Source organism: Oxyura jamaicensis, chromosome 15 (assembly GCF_011077185.1).
Source record: "Oxyura jamaicensis isolate SHBP4307 breed ruddy duck chromosome 15, BPBGC_Ojam_1.0, whole genome shotgun sequence".
Classification (NCBI taxonomy): Eukaryota; Metazoa; Chordata; class Aves; order Anseriformes; family Anatidae; genus Oxyura; species Oxyura jamaicensis.
Window position 1 is genome coordinate 8940607 of NC_048907.1, and position 22462 is coordinate 8963068.

The 22462-nt window shown below is 51.0% G+C and overlaps 2 protein-coding genes across 4 annotated transcripts; both read right to left on the bottom strand.

Annotated features, from left to right (window-relative positions):
• Positions 1-345: 345 nt before the first annotated feature.
• On the bottom strand, positions 346-6274 carry LOC118175075. 3 transcript variants are annotated; one of them, XM_035340958.1, is made up of 4 exons: positions 5699-6274; positions 5562-5601; positions 3992-4314; positions 346-583 (listed from the first exon to the last, which is right to left on the bottom strand). In XM_035340958.1, coding segments are annotated over exons 1-4 (405 nt in total). In that variant the 5' UTR covers positions 5701-6274; the 3' UTR covers positions 346-543. The 3 variants fall into 3 exon arrangements, with proteins under 3 accessions (XP_035196849.1, XP_035196848.1, XP_035196847.1); XM_035340957.1 differs by lacking the exons at positions 5562-5601; positions 5699-6274 and adding an exon at positions 4397-5396; XM_035340956.1 differs by lacking the exons at positions 5562-5601; positions 5699-6274 and adding an exon at positions 4397-5396 and having other exon boundaries at positions 3992-4317.
• Positions 6275-9299: 3025 nt separating this feature from the next.
• Positions 9300-22220, bottom strand: LOC118175156 (T-box-containing protein TBX6L). The gene is made up of 9 exons (XM_035341127.1): positions 21726-22220; positions 17184-17328; positions 16108-16210; positions 15491-15655; positions 15020-15166; positions 14420-14490; positions 13183-13274; positions 11682-11874; positions 9300-10730 (listed from the first exon to the last, which is right to left on the bottom strand). Exons 1-9 carry the CDS (start codon positions 21739-21741, stop codon positions 10304-10306), a joined length of 1359 nt encoding a protein of 452 aa, XP_035197018.1. The 5' UTR covers positions 21742-22220; the 3' UTR covers positions 9300-10303.
• Between the last annotated feature and the right edge of the window lie 242 nt (positions 22221-22462).

Genomic DNA, 22462 nt, shown 5'->3' on the forward strand with positions numbered 1-22462 from the left:
CTGGGAACCTGACACAGGGCTCGACCCAGCAAGGAATGTAGGCAGGGTTTGGGCAGAAAGGAAGAAAGGTCCTGCAGTGACCTTAGGTGTAGGTCAGAAAGCCACCACACGTGGCTGTCATCTGAAGCCAGGGCCACCTCAACCCGAGGGGGGGCTTTTGGAGGAGGCTGAGCAGCTCTGAGGCAGTCCCTGCAGTAGCCTGGACTTGCCAGGACTGGCCACGCTCTCCGGCTCTCCCAGCACAGACTTTACGCTGCAGCTGGGACCCTCCCCAGGGGGCAGATGGCAGCAGCAGTGCTGGGCCACCTTTTAGGGGCTGTTTCAGCAGGCAGGGTACTTGCCCAGAGGGCAGGAGGCAGGGATGCAGCTCCTTCCTCAGCCAGCAGATTGCCAAGCCCGTGTCTCCGGTGTGCGAGGGAACAGCCACAGCACAGCTTCCACGGTGCTGCTCCTCCTCACCCTCTCTGGCTGCTGCATGAGGAGTCCCAGGGTGTGAGAGGTGCAGGTGCCTGCAGCGTGGATGTCTGGGGCTCCTCCAGGCCATCAGCAGCTCTCCAGCTCCGCACAGCCTCGCTCGCTCCTCCTGGACAGAAAGGAAACCAAAGGTGAGAGTGCGGAGCGGGCTGGGACGGCACAGAGCTGCTGGGGCAGAGCCAGCCCCAGGGCTGAGCTCCTTCACCCGGACAGAGCTGGGGACCAGGTCCTGCCTGCATGCCAGAGCCACGGCATCACCCCTCGGGTGGGTGCTGCATGCTGGGCAGACAGCGAGGCCCCCAGAGCGCTCCTGGACCGCAGCCCAGCAGCGAGGTGAGAGGCCAGCCAGGCTAGCTGGAGAAAGGAGAGCTTCAGAGACATTTGTAACAGACAGATGACACCGGTGATCCATCGAACAAGACAGTTTGCAAAGCCACACGGCTCCTCCATCCCTCTCACTAACGGCAGCACAAATCCCTGCCCACTCAGGGCTGCCTGGAGCACCCCAGCAGAGCCGGGGAGCTGCTCCCAGGCCGGTGCTGGGTTCAGCTCTGACAGCCTGCCGGAGCCACGCTGCCCTGGGAGCTCGCCCGCGCTTTCCGATGCACAGACACCTTCCCTGCGGAGCACAGCACGCCCTCCTCCTCCTCCACTCGCCTTGCTGCCAGGGTCCCTCCCGCAGGCGAGCTGCCTCAGCCCCGACTTGCCCTCGGCTCCATCGCTGGCAGCATCTGAGCAAGACCGGTCACGTCCAACGCCCGCCGCAGACGCGTCGCGACAGCGCGGGAGCTTCGCCCACCGTGTGCTCTGATTACAAAGCACCGCTGCGGCCGGCTGCTTGGCTTTCCCCGTGTTCTCTCTTGCCCTGAGACACCCAGGCCCCAAAACCTTTCACAGAAACCCTGTGCGTGCTGCCCCGGGTCCTGGCCCAGCCGTCCCCCCGCAGTCACTGGGTGGCACTGTGCCCCCGCCTTGCGCAGCCACCCGCTGCGCCCGGGGCTCCTTGGGGAGCCCACAGCCGAGGCCAAGGGGCGACAACTTTCCTGGCTAAAGCGCGCCCATGCAGGGCAGCCAGGGGCTCGGCCGCAGTTGTGGCAGCAGGGGACGGAGGCCCCGTGATGGCTGGCAGCCCGCAGGGAGGTGACGGAGCCATCCCAAGAGCCTAAAGGGCGCCGGCTGCCGGCGAGGCTGGCTTTCCCCACTGCGCCTCCATTTTCATTACCGTGGTGAAACGAGATCAACTGCATCCTCACAATATCCCCCCTCCATAAAACTAATAGGCCAGGCAATTGGTAGGGCTCTGTGAAGCACTTTATGGTCTGGACACTAGGAGTGAGCCCCGCAGCTCAGAGGCCCTCCCAGTCCCAGGAATTTCCCCCCCAGCCTCCCCCTTCAGGCCGGGAGCACCAGGACGAGCCTTCCCGGAGCACCCTGCCTGTGAGGCCTGGCGCCGTGACCTGGAGCCCCACAAGGGCTGAGCAAGAGCACCCCAGGGGAGCTCCTTTTCCCCTCGGGGATCAGGATTTCTGCTTTGCAGGACAGCCCGGCACGGCCTCATCCCAGCTCCGGGGGCTGCCAGCGCAGCCACAGCCCCGCTCTGGGCACAGGGATTGCGGGGGCAGCCCCCTGCTTCAGCTGCAATTGAAAGATGGAGGCCGGGCTGGTCTCTGAGCAGAAAGCAGCCATTCCTGGCCTCACTAGAGTAAAACCGCTCTAGAGAGGCCGCTTCCCTCCACGCTGACAGCCCCGTGCTTGGGAAGCTGGCGGGAGGCAGCACACTGGGTGCTGGAGGAGCCCCGTCGCAGGGGGCACGGCCCAGAGAGTAAGGGATGGGTTTTGCTTCACGCATTGCCAGGACTCTCAGATCCCGACGCTGTACTCCAAATCCACATCGGCCTGAAACCTAAAGCAGAAGCCCAACCCTGCCTCTGGCCGCGGCCCCAGCACCACCCTGGGCAAAGCGGTGAGCGACCGGAGTGGTGGCTGCCCAGCGTGCTTCTTCCTGGCACGTGAAAGCAGCCCAAGAAGCTTCCCTTCTTTGCTCAGTCTCCATTAGACCTTCCAGAGAAAATTAGCACAAGTGCGCCAGCGGTGGCACCAAGGGGATGGACCCCCAACAACTCAGAGGGGGATTTAATTAGTTTGCTGAAATGCTTTTAGCTACCTGCTCCGGCTCCAAGCCCCGGCAAACAGATGGGAAAAAGGATCTCAGCTCAAAATAAACGGTTTTGTTGTTTGTTAGGGTGGTGGTTGGTTTGGTTTGGTTTGGTTTTTAGAAAGACAAAAGCTAAAGATCCTCCAAGGAGCATCCTTCCCGTGGGGAAATAAAGTGGAAGAGACCAAGCTCCTCTACCATGAGGGCAGAAGACAAATTGGAGATGGGAAAGCAAAAGGTTTCCAGGTCTCCATAAGAGTCAGAAGGGAGGCAAAGAGCCTGCTTCTCCCCTCTGTGGTTTAACTGTCTGTAATCTCTCTCCTCCTCACTGTCCCCACCTACCCCGTAGGACAGAGTCCCATTTTGCTGTGTTGAAATACCTGGTATTTGCAAAAATGACCCAAGATCCCCAGATAAGAAGTGCCACAAGCACACAAAGTGTTACTGCTTGCTCCTTCTGAGGGACGAGCGGCTCAGCAGCACTGTGGCTGCTAACAGAGGCTCTCCACTGCCTGGCTTTCAGGTTCATCCCAGCCCCGGATCAGAGCTCGGTGCTGTCCTGGGGGGGACGGGAGGGAGCGAGCACAGCCCCAGCTCCATAACCAGCTCCCTGCTGAGTCTCCCCCTTTAATCCAAGGATACGATTCCTTTAGGCACACGGTGAGCTGCCCTCCCTACCTTCTCCACTGCCTGCTGACATTTGTATCTCAAACTAATTGTCGCTCTATCATCTGATCCTGCCCAGCTGTCTAAAAAAGCAACATCCTGCGTACCTCTGGGACCTCTTTGTCAGAGACTGTGAACTCATCTCCATCCAGCACCAAGATGGATTGAACAAACCGCAGCAGTATTTTATTGCTGAAGCATAAAACATGGGAATAAACAAGCACCAAAGTGCTACTGATCATTAAAACCAGATGGGAGCCCATTTACTGCCTCCAACAGTGAGGTGCCACCGCTGTGCTGCCGAAGCCCCATTGAAATAGGAAACCCACGGCACCATCTGGGAGGTGCAGGGCGGCCACGGCTACTCACAGCCCCTGGAATTCAGGCCCGGATTTAGCTGTGCTCTCCTCCCTCCATGGCCCTGGGGACAGTAACACAGCTTTCGGTACCAGCTCCAGAAGTACGGTCACTCCTGTACGGTGGTGCCTGAATTAAAATGTCCCGGTGGGGACAAGCAGGCTGTTCAGGGCCAGCTCCAGCAGCCGGGAACTGGGAGAATTACAGGCCCAGTTCCCACACAGGGTGGGAAGGCAGTTGCATTTCAACAGGATTTTTCTCAACACACGTCAGAGAACCGTGCTGGTCAGCCTGGTGCGTGTCAGCATGGTGGATTACCCAAAGCAGCCCAGGCCTTACCGTATTTCCTTACCGACCGGTGCTGGCTGGCATGAGAAGCTAAGCACCACGGCGGGACAATGCTGGGGCTGTCTCTTCTTTCTAGTCACTGCAGATGGACGCACGATCAGCTTCTGCCCCGAGCAAGGGCATTCCCAAAGTTTGGGGTACTGGAAATTGGCCTTCAGAAAGCTCCTGAGCTCAGCGCCCCCATCTAGACCGGGCTTTGCACCTTCGTGTTCAAGTCCCATCTTCCTGCGGCAGGGAGCCCCGAGCACGGCACGGGGCTGGGGGCAGGTCCCCAGGATGCTCCCTGTAGCTGGGGATGCAAATGGAGCAGGAGCCTGCTGGAAAAGCAGAGAGACAGACAGATGCTTTTACACTTCAAAGGAAACGGGGCCCTGTGAGGCTTTCAGGAATACTCACAGATCGATAGACTCCTTTTAAACACCGAGCACATTTGCTCAAGTGTGAGGCAATTAGTCCCTGAGGATGGAGGCAGGGCAGGACCATTAACAGACATACGGGCAGGATGAAGCGCAGGATGAGAGACCTGGGGCATGGCTCCACACTGGCAGCCTTTGGGCCAGAGGCTCCCCTCCGTTTACTCCATTGAATTCCCAAAGCAGCAGCCAAGCCGGCCACATGTGGTAGGAGACAGCCGCTTTTCTGCGGGGCAGTACATCTACCCACCAACCTCAGGAGGGCAAAGAAGGGCGTCTGCAGGGCTCCCAGACAGTCTGGGCACTGGGGCTCCAGGCTCATTTCTTTTAGCAACATAATGTCATTTATCCTGCATCTGCTTTGTTGTTTGGTTTTTTTTTTCCAACCATAAAGCAAATCTTTTCTGTAAGCATCCCTGGCAATGCAGATGCAACCTCACGCTGCAACAGTGTGAAGTTTCCTTCAGCACAAAGCACACAGCATCAGGAGTCTCCTGGGGAGAGGGAGATGGGTTAGAAAATGGGCTGTACTGGTCTGGTGTTCTCACCCACAATTTTCAAAACACCCCCGTGCCTCGTGCTGGCTGATGTCTGAGCTGCTCTGGACAAACTCGCTCTCCACAGAGCCCCTTCGAGGTGGTAAATTAGAGCTAAAACCAGGCCGTGGGCGTGCAGAGGCTGGCTGCCCAGCGAGACCAGAGCCAGCACGGGGATGAACCCCACAGCATAACAGCAATCAGGCCTGGTCACCCCCTTCTGCTCCGCATCCGCATTTCCACGCAGCCCTCCCCTTAGCACAGGGAGGATATAACAGCTCCCGTGCCGCGGCTTTGCGAGGCCCACAGATCGGAGCCGGAGGAGCCGCAGTGCCAGCGGGCAGGGGGTTCTCCTGCAAAGAGCTGCTGTGGTTTACCTGTACGGCCTCATTTTTCAACAAGAGGGAAAGAGAACAAAACTGAGCCCTGTTTTACGCCTAGCTGGGTGGCTGAGGCGGCGCCCGCCTGTATCACTAGCTACCTTCTCCGACTCTCCTTTACAGAGGCTCAAAGCTTTCCCTCTTCAGTAAAAATCAGAGAGGAAGAAGAAAATCTTGGCATGCCTCCAAAGAACTGTAGGGGATGGAAATTAAATCCACCCACTGCACTCACCGAGCAGGGCACTGTCCGGGCAGGAATGCTGGTCGTACACCTGCACATTCAAAGGAAAAATAATGGAGTATTACAGAAGTGTCAGGGGCAATTCAGCGCCCTACAGCAAAGTACTTTGTGCCATAAAACAAACTCACATGACTTGGAAAAACAAAAAAGGAACAACACTAAACCAAGCACAGCGGCAAACACTGGCTGTTTGTCATGGCCGCAGGGCCTCTCGTTACCGCGGCATTAAAGGATTCCTTCACACTTGTTTGAAATTTTGTCTAAAGCTGCTGCTCGGGCCCAGATCTCAGCAGTGCTTCAGCGTTTGCTCGGGGCAGCACACGCTGCGTGCCGCAGGGAACGCCGGCTGCGGAGGAGAAACACTTCCCTGGTTTGCTTTACCCTGGCCTGGGAGCCTGCGAGCAACGATGTTGGCTCTGCCTGGGTTTCTTTGCTCAGATTCGCTGGCCGTAACCTCCAGAAACCACATTTACACCTCATTACACCTCTACAGAGCACAGCAGCAAAACCAGCTTACCTGCAGCGGCTGGGAGCCTGGCCAGGAGCACGCCTGCACCTCGCAGCTGGGGGAACCGAGAGCTGAGCCCTGGAGCGACAGGCAGAAACAGGCACCCACCCGTACCGCCACAACAAAACCGCACCGCTGAGCCCAGACGGCCCGCAGGGGGGCTGTGGGGCACGCACCACCCAGAGCAGAGGGGAAAAGTGCAGCAAATCCTCCCCTCCCCACGCTTCAAGGAAAATCCCTCGTCCTCCTGTCTCCCTGCACAGTCCTCCACCTCTCTCTGCCTCCTCTTGGGTGTTTAAATTCAGTGCCGCTCCCTCACTCCCCAGGGCGAGGGCGGGATGCAGGTAAGTGGAGACCCCTGCGCCCTGCACACCCGGGGGCTGAGGAGCGGGCACAGAGGGGCCGGCAGCACTGCTGAAGCTCCAGCCAGACCCAGGCATGCAGGAGGCGTTGGGCTCAGCACCGGCACAGCCCCGCGCAGCGGGTGGCAGCAGGTGCCTGCTGCTGTGTGTCGGCCTCAGCCAAATGCTGCGTGCCCCCTGCTAAGAGGCTCCGTATGGGACCCCGACGTGGGGCTCGCGATTTAAGTGGCTTTCAAGCCCTGCAATAAAAAAACCATTTGACTCGAAGAAGGTTGTTATTCCTGGGAGGGGGTTGCTGCTGCTCGCTTGGCTCCTGCGGAGGTGACCCAGGATATGCGCTAAGGCAGGAAGGGCACAGCAGGATGCTCCCCCCATGACAGCCACCCCCACCGCCCTCAGCGGGGTGCTTCTGTAGGGCCAGAGGGTGGCTCAGTGTGTGGAGGCCACATCCTGGGCCAGGCGAGAAGGGACCGCGCCTCTGGGAGGAACCGCAGTGCCTTGTGAGGGCCTGGGGAGAGGCGAGCACCCCGTGGGGTTCACGGCAGCAGCACCACGAGTGCTTTCCCCAGGCCCTGCCACTGTCTGCGGTAGGAGAGCAGCAGTGCTGGCAAGAAGGTGTTCTTCTGCCATTCCCACCTGCATTGAAGCAGCCTCAGTAGGAGAAACCAAAATAAATCAGGATCTTTGTTTCCCATAGGAAATGTACCTAGCTCCCACTTCGAGTCTGTTTGTCCTCATCCTTATGTAACTCCACTGCAGGAGAGGAGCAGAAAGCACAGAGAAAATAAACAACTTGCTGCAGAGTGAGTACAAGGCTGAGTCATATCGAGCACTGCAAGCAGATAACCTGGGGCTCGCTGAATAAGCTGCAGAGAACAATGAGCGCGGAGATCAACAGCATGTGCCATGTAGGAACTGGCCCCAGGTAACATGACTACAGTGGAGCCACTGGCGTGCTGGAAAGAGATGCACAAAAACCACATTTCAGAGTTTATTTTATTGCTCTTAATGGCCTGCCTTCCGCATGTCTCATTTCCTTTTATTGAAGCTGTCAGGGAGGCATTACATTATCTCACATGTGTGCAAAAACAGGATTTCAGTCAAGCTCGTACAGATTTTAAATGCCACAGCTGAAGAAAACAAGAGAGTGGAAACTGCAAGGGGAGGAGGCGGCAGCAGAGTCCAGAGCGCACACACCTACGGGCAACATTTTCCAAGGCTTCACAGAACAGCTTTGCAGTCTCTAACCAGAGACGGGCGGGAGGCAAGTAAAGGTACCTCGCTAACGAGCGGGATGATTCACGGAAGGGCAAGGAGTCCTGCTGCAGCAGAAGGCTGATGAGTAATTAATGGCTCCTCCTATGCACACGGCTGGGTCTTCCACCTGGGCGCAGCGGCTGCCTGCCAAAGCAGCTCTACCAACAGGCCCTGTTGGGCAGCAGCGCTCCCAGAGCTGTTCTGAAGTGTCTACGCTCGTGTTTGCACAGGAGTTTCCCTGTGCTGCCTGGTTCTCTTCAGTTCATCATACTCAGCACAGCACGGTTCCATCCTCCTTAGCACCCGGTGGCAGAGGGAAGTACAGCCCGACTTCTAGGACAAAGGAGCAGACCTAGGGAACTAGCCCGGCTGTAGCACTTCATGCTTTCTTGCAGCGATTGCCCCAGGGAACCCCACGGCCCTGTCCCCAGGGTCCCCACACGCCGTGCTCAAGGCACCAAACTCCTCGGGCAGGCTTCTCAGCTGCTCTCCAAGCCACAGAAACCAGCAGTGGCAAAGCGAGCTACTAACAGAGACGCGGCTTTTCCTCATCCGAAGAGGACAGGCTCTTACACCTGCCCTGCCTTCACACAGCCCGCACGTGGGCAGCAGGAAAGCAGTGTTCAGGGGTTAAAAACAAGCTCCTCCACATTTTTTCCCCAAGTGATTCTTCGCAGTGAATCACTCGCACGCGTGTGGTTCACAGCGGGCATAAATCAATGCTGGCGAGGGTGCTGTCGGGGAAGCGAGCCGACATCGTTACACGCACTGTGGCGAAGCCTGACCTTTATTTGTGTGCTACACATCTCACGCCCATCCTGTGAAGCCGAGGGGAAGTATTTGGCTGCTCTGTACATCTAATTGTGGTGCAAAGCCAGTTAGCAATATACTATTTAAATAAGGAAGTAGTCATTGGAGCTGAGTTTCACAAATACGTAGGGCTACTTTTCCAAGTCATTTTAACAACAATAAACACAGTTTAACACCTCTACACTATGCACAGGCACAGCGCTGGCCTGGTGCCTGGGCCGAGCAGCACACAGCCCTTCCCAGGGAAGGCACACACCGGGCCTGATGCACCACTGGTCACAAAGCTGCCCTGGTCTGCTCAGAGACAACATCTCGCTACGCACACACACACAACGCCATCTGGCAAACAGACTGCAGGACACACCTCTGCCTGCTGATGGCTACGGACCACAAAGCAGTTTATTTGAAGTGTTACAAGAAAACGTTCCCTGCACAACAAGGAACACACCTGTCCTCTCTGAGAAGCATAGAGCCTGTCTCAAACAAGACCCTGCTCACTGCCCGTTGGGCAAACGGGGACACTTCCCGCTTCTAACACGAGGACAAAAATAAATCCTCTGTGCAGGGCAGCACACGGGCTGCTCACGGACAGAACGGCTCATTCAGGAGAGGGGACCAGAAGTAAGGAAGGTGAAAGCGCTGATGACTGACTAGACATGGAAGCAGATCCTTACAGGCACCGGAGCAGTAGCAAGAGGACAGCACTGACCAGCCTGGGAGGTGCTGAGCTCACCAGCGGGGCAGAGAGCAGCGCGGCACGCGGCTCCGTGCCTCCGGCGCAGTCACTGTGCTGAAGGACGTGGGCGATGAACAGCGCCAGGCTGGCCAGGAGTGTCTTCTGACAAAGCTTTCTCGTAGCACAGCACAGTAACAACAGCTATAAATTATATTCCCCAGAGGTGGCAGGGGGTGGAGGAAGGAAGAAGTTCACAGCGAAAGACTTCCTCTCCCTCGAAAGGAAGAGGTCAGAGTGACACGGCCAGCACCGCTGCTCAGGGCCCTGTTCCTGCCAACCACAGGCCTTTGGAGGCCCCCGGAGCAGCTCCAAATTCTGTGAACAACCTCCCTCCACCACCAGCAGAAGGAAAAGTATTTCACTAACCTCGAACCTAGGTGTGACAGAAGAGGGGTGGGCATGAGGGACACGCAGGCACAACACACTGCCGGTTCTCTTGCAGGGGACAAACTCTTCCCTGCCTGCATGACCTGCAAACACGTGTTTCACTGCATATTTTACCGTCACATGCTCCTGGAAAAAAAGGCAAGACTCTAGCTTTAATTTGACTATACTAAGTGAGGAAACTGCTCAAGGGGTCACTGGGATTGTGTTTTTTCGTCGTCTTCGCAAAAATCCTCTACAGCTTCTTGGCCACCTGGCAGGCTTACTGAAACTCCTCAGCCCCTATCTCCTTGCACGCATTTCCTGGGAGGAAGGGATTTTGGAAACTGCCACATGCAAGATGCAAACGCAGACTGGGACAGGGTTTGGCAGCTCTTTAACTACTGCTCTTACAGTTTGTGTGCTACTCCTGTTGGAAAAAAACAACGCAGAACACACTGATTCAGCCAGACGTGCACAGACATAGCTGGGGCAGCCAGCAGTTTTGCTGCTGCTTGTGAAATACCACGAGGACTGTTGTGCAAGGAGACGAGGAATTGAAGGTGTCCCATGCGCCCGTGTGCAGCAATGCCTCTTTGCTTAGTGTAGACAAGGCTTCAAGGTTAACACCCCAGAGCAAATTTGTCCTCATTTACAATTTTCTTTTTGTCTTTTCATGGGCAAGGTTCTTCCCTGCTCACCAGCAGGCATAGGGGAACAGCGGGTACTGGCTCCACTCTGCCATGGTCCCGTGGGCATGTCCTGAAGCCCCCTGTGTGTTGTAATCTGTGGAGAAGGCCGAGTAGCTCATTGCCCTGTACTGGCTGTGGGAGGGCACCATCCACTGGCCGAGGCTTTGCTCAGTGCCGTACGGACTGTACATGGGCGCTCGGGCTCCAGGTTTCCCCACCGAGTCCAGAGCCATGTTCACCACTCCTGTATAGTCCTGGGGAGGGGGCAGAGGTGGGGGGAGCGGAGGCAGGTTGCTGAAGCCCTCTGGGAGCTGTTTGGAGTCGTGCTCAGGCACCGTGGCAAGATCCAAGGGGTGGCACCTTGCTCGGAAGTCATTCAAGGCGGCGACGTCACGGGCGGGAAGCTGCTGGCTGTCCCCAGCTTCATGGAACCTGAGCCCCGAGAGCAGAGAGAAGAGCAAGTCAAACCTACCGCAGCGGAAAACCACTGAAAACCCACAGAGATTCCCCAGGGAAAGGCAGAGCAAGCCCTTAGCATGCCCTCTTCTCCTCGCCGTTTCAAACATCCGCTGTCCATTCAAAACAAGCATGTCTACAAGGATCATTTAGCTCTGTACAGGCTTCTTATTCCCTCAGTGTGCCCTGCATCCAGAAGCCTTGACCTGGAGTGGGAATGTGCAATATGCCAGCTATTTCACAATGATTTCCCACTTGAAGATACTTGCATGAAAGCAAAGCGAGTCATCTTGTTCTCCAGGGCACTCGGACACACTGCGTATCAGAAGGGGGCAGAGGAGTGCCAGTGCAGTCACTCTCCACCTTCACGTGTTGCTGACTGCACGTTAACTCTCCCACGCAGACACAGCCTCACCTACCGCTTTGTCTTATTGTTAACGTGGATTTTAGCCCAAGCCCTGCTGTCACTCACACAGAAGGACTAAGTGCCAGAGAAGGTAAGCTCAGCCTGCACTAGCTCTGGCTGACTTCTAGCCTGGATTACTGTAACTCGTGTCTGAATTTGCCATTGTAAGGAGGGAAACATCCCTGGAGTCCTGCCACTGCTCCAATGCACTCCCACCAAAGGACAGGCAGGTTCCGTGGTACACGAAGTAGGCTGGGAAAGCATTTCAGGACAGGGAAATAAAGAGCACTACTAAGACATGAGTATGCCCAGAAGCAGTGGGTTGGAAACAACACAAAGGCGTTATTACAGGGCTATCTCCATGCCCATCGAGTACCTATCACCCAAATATGGCATGTAAAAGAAAGATATCCTTCCTCCCTCACTCTGGCTGTTTTTCTTAGGAAATACCCTGTAGAAGAGGACTCCCCCCATCAATTTAAGGGTGGCTTTGGACACGAGCACTGAGAGATGGGACTTACCGGTATGTCTGGTATGATGGTGTAGGCACTTGCTGCTCTCTGGCCGGACCCTCCCTCTGGTCGGCCGGCACCGGCGATGCTGCAGTAAAGGCATGGCTGCCGTTCTGCTCTGAGATCCAGAAGGGGTAGCCGCTGCTAACTGCGATGGGGTTACTCTCTTCCTTCACATCCACATTCTCATCTTTCTCAAAATCTGACTCACAGTGGGGAAAGAAAAAATGGGGAAAAATGAGAAGGGGGAAGAGAAAGCCAGAGCTCTCAACGGTTTAATAGCAGCGGAATTAATTGCAGAATGGTGGAAGGAAACACACTGTTACCTCTTCTGCAGTCATACTGCCTTAAGGAACTAACCCTTTGCTGCTTTTTTCTGTCCTTACACTGTGGTGTTCAGTCCTTCCCTGTCCCGTCTCCCTAGCTGTGCCACTGCAAGCAGCACCCTGAACTGGAATATAGAATGATCAAGCTTAAAAATAACCTAACAAAAAGAGTAAAGATTATGTTTAAATGGTATCAGTTCCCCCATCTGCATCACAACCCAGCTGTACAAGCACCAGTGCTGGCACAACTGCACAGACGAGAACCAAGGCAGATGGGCAGAAGAAAGCCATGGGCAACACTGCAAGCTGGCATCACTGTTGAAAAGAAAATGTTTTGAAAGCAGAGCCTTTGATCACATGCGGTCACAAAGCATGGCTGGGAGGCTGCTGCATGGCGAGCTGATGAGCAGTCACTAATGACAAGTGACTTGTGAGCAGGCTCCTGTGGACCATACACAGAGAAGGCTTCCTAACCCCTTCCTCATCCTGACACAAACTGAATGTGTGTGGGGGGGATATCAGGCAGAAATTAAGAGAGGGAAAGGCCCCACAAAGGATTGCCAGTCATAATTTGTTGGCTCATTCTACTAAAAGACATCCCTCTGAGCTGCTTTCCTGGCTGCTGTCGTGGATGCAAAGTGGGTGCCCTTCAAGGATTATGACTGAAAAGCGTAAGCAAGCATCAGAAATTTTAAGCAGCTGAACCCATCTCACTGTGCATGTTCTCTGGCTCCCCATCCGAGTCCCCTGCTCTGTCTGGCCAAGCTTCTGTGCTGGGGCTTCCCTCCAGTGCTGCCAGCCATGGGCAGGGGCAAGCAGTGCGCTCAGCATGCTGGAAGCATCACGTCAGAAAATGCAGTGCTGGAAGAGTGAGCTGCACCGCTTCCCTCCTGCCTGCTTACAGCAAAGCCTTCTTTAAACAGGGATGCACCGGTCCTGTCTCACACATCTCCCTACTCATTCAAGCTGCCCCCTCGGTCATTCCTTATTCCTGGCCAACCTCCACTAGGGAATTAACACCACTTTCCAGCTTTGCAAAGCCGTATGCAACACCCTTCAGGGGCCATGCCCAGGCCACTCTCCCCAGACAACAGACACAGCAGAGCTCTGTCACTGCCTGGTTTCCTTCCTGTGGCCTAGGCAATGTTTGGGTCTGACTCTGGGTTTGTTGTTATCGAGATTACCACGTTCCTCAGCACCGGACTCCTTTTCCTCAGGCAGCTTCCTCTTCTGGCCCTTGGCTGGACTGGGCTTCTGGGATTTGGCTCGTCCTTCCCTGGGAAAGAAACAGTGCATGGGTATAGTTTGTAGTTAGCTTTCTACCTAGATAAATACACAAGGGATGCTGGACAAAGGCCTGGGAAGACAAAAAGATGGGATGAACCTCTCTGATGTTCTGCGTGTTACATTTCTCCTCACAAAGCAACCTGACAGATCCAAGGGGAATGTTTGCCACAGTTGAATTAGAGTTATGCATGAGCTCTTGTCCCACAGGATACTGGGGATCAATAAGTGAAGGGGTTGCTGCTCCCTTCATGCTTGTGCAAAAAGCAAAATCAAAGTGGAAACCTCAGCAGGTTTTTGCACTGAGTTAGTAACAGTACTCCAGCGTTGGATACAGATACGTATGCGTATAGTAGGGTGGGTGTTTCGTTTAAAAGCAGCCTTTTTCCTAAATGGAAAATGAATCTAAGCTTAGTCAGAAATGGTCCTATTATGAGGAGAAAGAACATCTCTGACAGTTTTGAAGGGTAAATAACAAGAGTCAGGTTGGGACTTTTTCCTTCAGGATTTTTTTTTTTCAGGCATAAAATAAATCTAAATCTCAGATCTTTTCATACTATTTTCTGCTTGGGGAAAAACAAACAAACAAACCATTTTTTCCCTCTCTTTTACCAGCTTACGGGTTGCATTCAAGATGACTTATTTATTTAAACTCTCATCCACTGGCTGCCCTCGTTCCAGAGAGAAGACCTCACTTGTATTGGTATTCGACTTCCCTCTTGCAGACAAAACTCCCTGCTGGAAGAGAAACTTTTCCACAAAGGAGGGAAGATGTGAGAGCCTTCAAATGTCAGAAGCAAACTGATCTCACAGGATCAGGGACAGCACAATCTACTGTGGACTCCTTTACCCTTATCACTGCTATTTCCGTGTCAGATTCCAGTCTAGATCCAAACTACAATGTATGTATCAAATCTGTTACATTTCACACATTTTTGTAGGAAATCCTATATTTCTTCCCATTCCCTAAGTCTTTTGGGTGTCTTCTACACAGCATTATTCCCAGATACAGATAAATGCAATGTCCAGAGCCAAATACTCTGCAGAACTATCTGGTATACTTTGCTCAGTGAACTTGGGTAGAATTCAAAAGTAAACTCTGATCATACATAAATTGAGATGGAAAAAACAGCTTACCTTCGAGTGTTCTTCCCATGCTCCCGGAAACCTTTAGCAAATGGATTGTTGTCAATCTTCAGCTTTGTGATCTTAAAATAAAGGACCAAGATTCGGTATTGTGGTAACTGGTTGGGCTCATTATTATTTCAAGATCTTCACCTCAGTATTTATCACAACAGGTTTTGGGGGAAAGAAGGGCAGGGGTGGGTGTTTGGGGGATGCCCCTGCCACAGCATCTGAGCTCTCCCAGCAGTTCCCTCTATTAATTAGGAAGTGAGATATAGAGAGAAGTGACTTTCACAGGATCAGTGGGAATTTGAGTGGTATTCATCTGGCCAGACAAATACAGAGGGCCAGTACCTGTATCTGGACTTTTGCCTGTACTTCTTGCTGCATTTGGGATTCTGTTAATCACTGTCAGGGCACTTCATACAATTAGTGTGCATGATTCATCTAATCCCTGAGTAGATGTTTTCTACAAGAACAATAACATGCCGATTTCTTTCCCCTGCCCATCACAGGCACCCAGGGTAACTAGCTCTGAAGGAGGCATCTGACTCTACATGATTTCTAAGGACAGAATATTTAGCAATGTGTCAAAGGACTTGCACACTGTACCTGCTCATTCTGGTAGGCAGTAACAGAAGTGAAGACAGTCTCAGGGAAGCTGAAGACTTGGAAGATGCTCCAGCGGACACTGAAGAGGTCATCTGCCTGCACAATGTGGAAGCGAGGCTTGTAACGGTGCATGGAGTGGAGGATGATCTGGCACAGAGACAAAAGGAGAAGGTTTCCATGTGCAATCACTGCTAACACACTGTGCAAAGTCTTCTGTGGAGACTCCCAGGACATCCCTTTCAAAACAGGGATACCTGCCTGGGACTGGTGTCTTCACCTAGACAGCACAGACTAAAACCCTCCTTAGTGGGTAGTTAAGAGAGCATATGGGCCAGGCTGAGGAAGGAAGAGAGGGCCCTTGGATATCTTTTAGTTTCCACACGATACAATTTCTTGCCCATCTCATTTCCCTTAACATCTATCTGCAATGAATTCCAAGAGAGCACAGCACAAAGGCCAGCTGCAACCTACGTGTCCATGTTGATCCAGAGTGTTGTTGGTGAGCTTCAGTTTTTGGAAGGAGACAGGTTCTTTCATCCAGTGACTGCCAGGAGCTGGGGAATCTGGGTGGACATAGGTGCGACAAGGGAGCTGGGGCTCTGCTTTTCCAGCAACTTCCCACTGATCTTTATTCCACTGTGAAGGGAAAGATGGAAATCTAGAGCTTAAAAAACTACTTTTGTTATAAGGAGCCCCAGCAACTTTGCTTCACTGTATGATTTAGTGAATTCCTCTGAGGCACGCAGTCCTGACAAGTAGCAGATTTTCTCTCATGAGCCATGATCATGTTACCAAAACAGCTCCAAGTTTAGGCCTCATTTTTCCTCCCTTTCTCCCAGTGGTTTTCAGAGAAGTCTGACATTAATCATGATCAAAATAGCACTGCTTACAATGAAGATTAGTTACCTTTCCAGCTGCTCCCCAAGCAAAAGTGACAAATAACTACAGAGAGGCATAAAATCCACCAATTACTTCTGAACTTTGTCCAAGACAATTTATTTACCAGCCTGGACAGTGAAACATAAAGATTAATCTGTTTCAAACAAAGATGGAAGGAAAGCATAACTTCTATCATTTAAAGTACTTACCTTGTACCTGAAGTTGTCCACTGGCACAAAATCTACCAGCATGAGGTACTTGGCATATGGGATTAAGCCAGAGACTTTGATCTTGCATTGTGGAAACATGCGTCTGAAGGAGAAATTAAATATATAGCATAAGGATTTCTGTATAATGCGAATAGTGGTTCATGATCTACTCGAGCAGCAGGTCACGTTTACTCACTGCTGTGCAAGGTTCTGGTGGCAGTACTTCTACAGGCCAGCTACTGAACATTTTTACTACCTTATTGATGTATTGATTGTCTAATCCTATGGGTTTAGGTGGAATAGGCACTAAGAGGGCAGCAGTCTCTGATGGCCTGACATGGTTATTGCTTTTGTTCTTCTGACTCCTCTAATGCAACAGTGGACAACTTAAAGAAAGCATCTGGACTTCGCATGTAGTTCCTAGCTTCATGCAGCTAGCACAGACCTGGAGCACAGATTAAACGATTTTCTAGCGTGGGTTGTGCTCATCTGAGAACAGATCTAGCTTTCCGTTCCAGTATTCCTCACCACCACTTTTATCTTCTGCCTTCGCAAAAAAGCTTCAACACCTACCTCCCTACCCAAAGGGATTGCTTTAGCTCACAGCAGCTGACATAACGCATTACAATTTCATATTCCTTCACTGCAAGCTCCCCAACACATGACTCAAATTTGAATTTTCGAGTAGCCTGCCTGCACAGATCATTACCATTCTATGCCACGTTCTCATCTGCACTTGCAGAATCAAACCCAGGTATTTACTGCTCATCTGCTCCTGCCCAAAACGGAGGCAGAGGAAGTTCAGAGCACTTTCCAGAGCAACCTCCCAGCAACAGGAAGAACATCAGTGTTAAGTACTGAGATAAGAGCAGAGAAGATTTCACAACACAACAGCCCCACTGTGACCTTTTGCACTTTGCAGCTTGGACCTCTAGGACATCCTGAAAACGCAACTCTTCTGCCAGAGGCAGGGAGATGCGCATAACTGGCTAACAGGGCACCATGCAAGAAGAGTGCTTGGAGTTTGCAAACAGATTGGAAGGGTGTGGTGCGGGCAGCTGTCCTGCTCCCCTCACCTGCCGGATTTGGTGATGATCATCTCAGTTCCTATCTGATGAAACTTCATCCAGAGCCCCATGTCCTCCAGGGTGACCACAATGGAGCTCTGCGGGTAGGGCTCCAGGCTGGGGGAAGGAAGTGCATCACACGGCGCTTTCACGTCTAGGAGGGAGAGAAAACATAACTTCAGATGGGCAGGAGGGGAGCTGGCATGGAGCAGCCTCTCCTGCTCCGTGGCAGGGCTCTGAGCAGCAGCACCCAAGTCAGCCCTCCCAGTACCTGTACTCACAGCTACCAAATTTCACATGCTGTTGTAACAGATGGGCTCTGGCCATTCACTCCTCCTGCCTGGCCCCAGGACTTCTCAGCCCCAAATCAGCGCACAGCCCTGGTTTAGCTCAGGTAGGTGAATGTTATGATTTTACCCAGGAAGGGCCCAGGTGCTGCCAAGAGCTAGGTAGTCTGCGCCACAATAAGCCTCAAAGCTAATCCATTCTCTTCCTTCCAAGGTTTTTTGTTACTTCGTAGACTCAGAAGGCATTCAATGGGTTTGGTTTTAGCTGATAAGTCCTTTTGTAAAGATCTGTGTGTTGGACAAATTGAACTTGATTTCCTTTATTGCACAACTCAGGCTGCTAGGTAGCCACAATCCGCTTTTATTCCTGTTCTGGTATGATCAGGGTTACACAAAACACTTTACCAAGAGAATAAAAAAGGATTGGAAATATTTTAACTGCAGCAGTGGGAGAAAACAACAGATATTCAGTAGCAGAGGTGAAAAGGCATTCCAGAGGACTAGAAAGGGATAGACAAGAGACTAAGATGTAAGTGGAGACAAGAAAGGGAGGAGACAGAGCTGGGCCAGGGAATATTCCAAAAAAAAGGATGGCTGGTCTGAACTGGACTTGGAGATGGAGACCACTGCGATGCCTGTGACGGCAGCAGAAGGTAGCTTCAGTAGTGCACCCCAGCGTGTCAGGAGAGCTGTTGGCAACACAGCTGCACTTTCTTTTACAGGCAGAGGACTAATCACGCTCCTGGGGAAGGGAAAACTACCCCGGAGAAACTCCAGTGCTCTTCTGCAATGCTGCTTGGATTGAAAACCTTCCACAGGAGCTCTTACCATAAAGCTACTGTAACACACACAAGATCGCTGCTGCCATACTGAGAAGCTTGGGCAGAAAAAGCTTTAGTTCGTGTGCCCTGGTGTAGCTGCTGGTGGACTGATTTCAAAGCCAGCAAGGCTTTGCTAACACTGCTCTGTGTAGGAAGGACGTATCGGTAAGTCTGCTCGGCTCGGAGGGTGCTCACAGCCGCAGCACTGTCCTCAGTTTAATGACGGCAAGCCACCTCTGCTGGCTGTTGTGTTACCACCCATGGCTATTTGTTTAAAGGGGAGATTTTTCTGCCTCTGAACCTAGATTGGATTTTATTCAGAGCATATCAGAAATAAGGGATTTTATCACCTTGTTACAGTTTTCCTGGGTAATACCTTTAAAAGAATAAACATGAAAATTTGGCAACTACCTTCCGAGAAAACAGCTTCTTTCACAAAGTGACATGTTTCCACAAAAACAACCCAACACAAACCTAAGGGCTTCTTCCCACTGTATTAGGAATTAAGGAACGTTTAAACATAATTCTAAAGGTCTTTAGACAATTAAAAAAAAAAACACAAGCCCTTTACCCTTTTTTCTGCTTTGATCCAACATTAATGAACTGGCTAAGAAGTGACACCTAGTTTGCTCACTAAGATTAGCCTGTTAACATCTTCCTACTAAAGCTTCCCTCATATCCTCTCGCAGAGACATGAAAGCTGCCATGAGACGGAGCATTCGGTAGCTCAGTGCAGCACATGTATCAAAAGGAGTTACAATAAAATTGGGCTGATTTCCCACAGGAGTCATCCAGTCACAAATACATGCAAACAGATTTTGATTAGCTCGACAGATGCTCTCTCCTTCCCCCAAATGAATTTCACAATTAACGTTTTTGTAAGCAAATTTCAATGCCATTAAATGAGACTACAACAAGGGAGATCTCAGGAGTCCTTACTGAGAGACTTCCAACAGTGAAATCAAACAGAATGAAAGTAAAAGGAGTTCCGTACTGAATTAAAAATCAAAGGCAGATGTTATCAGCTGTTTTTACCAAAATGATTCCATTCCACACCTGTATGAGTGACAGGGAGAAAGAGCTGCGCGTACAATCAACACTACAGCAAAGACTTTAAAACGTCGCTAACGCCCTTCTTGTCACAGCTTTTGTGTGCCCAGCCAGAGGCTGAGAAACAGGATATTTACAGTTCGCATGTGGATCTGGAGCACAGCAACCAGTGAGCCTTCTGATAGACCCTCACTGCTGACAACAAAGTCGTGTGCAATCGGCTTCGAGGGGATTCTGCAACGGTGGATCCATGTGTAGGATCTATTTCAGATGTGCTTTGCAGAGCCAAAGGCTGGCTTGCAAATTCACCCCCAGTTTGTGCCCATCCAACTAGTGTCAAGACTCACGCTCACGTCTTTCCCACAAGGATGCCCGTGTGTTGGAACTACACCAGAGAGGGTTGTGGCAGGCGTCCAAGCACTGAACTGCATTTGTTAAGCCTGCACTTCTGTTTCCTCTTCTGCGTAACGTAGGTTTTACGGATTATTTGAAAGAGACTTAAGCGTCTTCCAAGAATTTTAGTTGCAAGCTACTTTAAAGCTGTTCATCACTATTACCATATTATTACCACACACGGCACATTTTGACACATATGCCACGATGAAGGTGTAGAGCTGCTATGATAAAGGCCAGCACTGAAAATTAAGAGATCTTCATTCTATTCCATGCTTGATTTTAAAGCCCTTACACAAACAAGACCAGTCTGTACTTTGGTTTGTGTCTAGATTAGTCCGTACGTATCTTTTTCCTATCTTGGAGATGGAAAGGAGAGAAAGGGAAATGAGAGTAAATTCAGTAATGCTTGGGGAAAAAAAAACACACAAAGATCTTTGGATAGAAGATGCTGGAGATTAATCCACTCCCCAAAAGCAGTCCCTCAATTAATTGTCAACTACTGAGACAATTATATGATGTCAGAAAATCTGTTGCAGACTTCCCATAAATATAGGCGAGGGTTTGCAATAGTGGGAAACTCCACCAAGGCAAACGGCGCGTTTCTTATCTGTATCAGAACTGGTCACTACGACATTTGTTTCTGTTTTATTCTCAGCGAAGTCTCATGCTAACAGCTACCTAGCGTCCACAAACACACATCAGTATAAAAAGCTATCTGATAAATTAATTTTGCCAATAACCAATGAACCCCATGTTTTCTGACCTTATACATGCCAGAAGGAACACTTGGAAGAAGCCTCACTTCTTGGAGCCAAAAAGCTTTTTGGCACCAACGAAAGGACTGTGCTTCCACAAGTGCAATGGCTTCTCCTCTAGAATGCATGCAGTCCTATTTCTGCTGTGTAGTCATACACCATAAACAACACAATAAGAAAATAAGATGACTTCTGAAAGAGATGGAATCCTTACCATAACAAAATACTGAAATGTGTGATTTTCATGGTCGCGCTTTTGCTTAAGTCAAAGTTCTCTTGGTGTGGCAGAAATCGGTATGAATCGGATCAGCACCCTACCGATGGCCTTATAAAAACCCCAAAACAATGACGAAGGGGGAAGACATGGTAGGTGTATTTTGCTCATGAAACAACACATTACAGCAGTAGAGAAAAGAAGGTGAGAACACCCAGCCACCTCTAACGGGTAGGTGAACTGCACACCTAAACTAGGTGAATAGCCGTTTCCTTCCAACGCAGAGGAAAACACGGGACTAAATCTGGGACTAAAACACGGGACTAAATTCAGGTATACTGACACATGCAGTGCCCCTGCACTGGTCCTTAGTTTCCCAATGCATATCTGCCATTGTGCCCAACCTGAGCATGCCCCACACAGAGGTTAATAAAGAGGTTAATAGCTTGCTGTAAGAAGGACTGATGAAGAAAACCATAAATAAAACCCTACGGAAATGAAAAACAAACAAACAAAAAAGCCACCATTGTGTCTGGGCATAAAACGCTGGTAGGAGTTGGGGGGTATGTCTGCTTGGAGTTTATATTTTCAAAGGGCAGAATAAAGAGGGTTAGACAACAGACAGTTTGCATCTGAACTATTAGCAATATATACAATATTTCCAAACCTTCTATGGCCTTCAAACCCAACGGAACCCATTGTGTTACTTTTCAGACGATATGCAAATAACACCTCTGTCCTTCAGTGAATGATCACGTTGCACAAGGCTGGCGAGTCTGGGGCACAACAGTGAGTGAACCTCTGCTACATTTGCAAAAGATCTTCCACGGCTCACAAAGAGCACTCAGAACTGCAATTGCTCATCTCTCCTACAACAAAATTTAGAAATGATCTCTGGCCACACACATACTATAGATGCTAGTATCCCTTCACGATGGCTTGTTCTCTTTCTAAAATTATTGTGTATTCTTGGCTTATCTCTAGGATCTTTCCGCGCAATCGGGAATAGGAGGGAGTCCTTTACCTACCTGATAAAACTTGCATTTTTCCATGTACTGTGGAGTCTCGGAAGTTGCTCAGCCACCAGAGTCCTTAAAAAGGGAGCCCAAATAGTCCAGTTCAAAAGCAGGTCTGATTTCCTGCAGCAAGCAAAAGCCGTTCCATCTGAGATCCAGTGTCAAGAGTGACTGAGATGAGGATGGGACTCCAAGCACAGCTAGCCAAGGTGAGTTCCTGTTTTATGGAGGCTAATGAGCAGGGAGGAGCTTCTCGCCAGGGCTGTCCCCTTGCAATCCTTTGATGTCCAAAGGGACAAAGAGAGGAAGGATCTGCAGCAATGGCTGGGGCTAAGGGAAGAAAATCAAAGAGAATTAACATGGCTTTGACATACAGGAAACCCTACAGGGGAAATGCACCTTGATTTACTGCTAACGCACTTTTAAACAAATAGAGACAAAACCAAAAACATTAATTAAAGACTTACCTACAAAATAAAACCTTAAATATTTTAAGGCTATTCCAAGGATTTGATATTTTCCTGGCCATTCCAAGGACTTGATATAATTTTCATCTCCAAACACAGAATCACTTTACTGTTGATTTCTGGTATCAGAATCAGGGCTGTATTGAGCTGTTTATTCCCCACGTGAGTGATTTAACAGTCCATGGAAAACTTGAGTTTTGAGAGTTTTATCCCGGCTCAAATCTGGGATACTGAGGTAACATATATGTTTACCAAAATATGTCTTTTCCACTCGCAGAAATG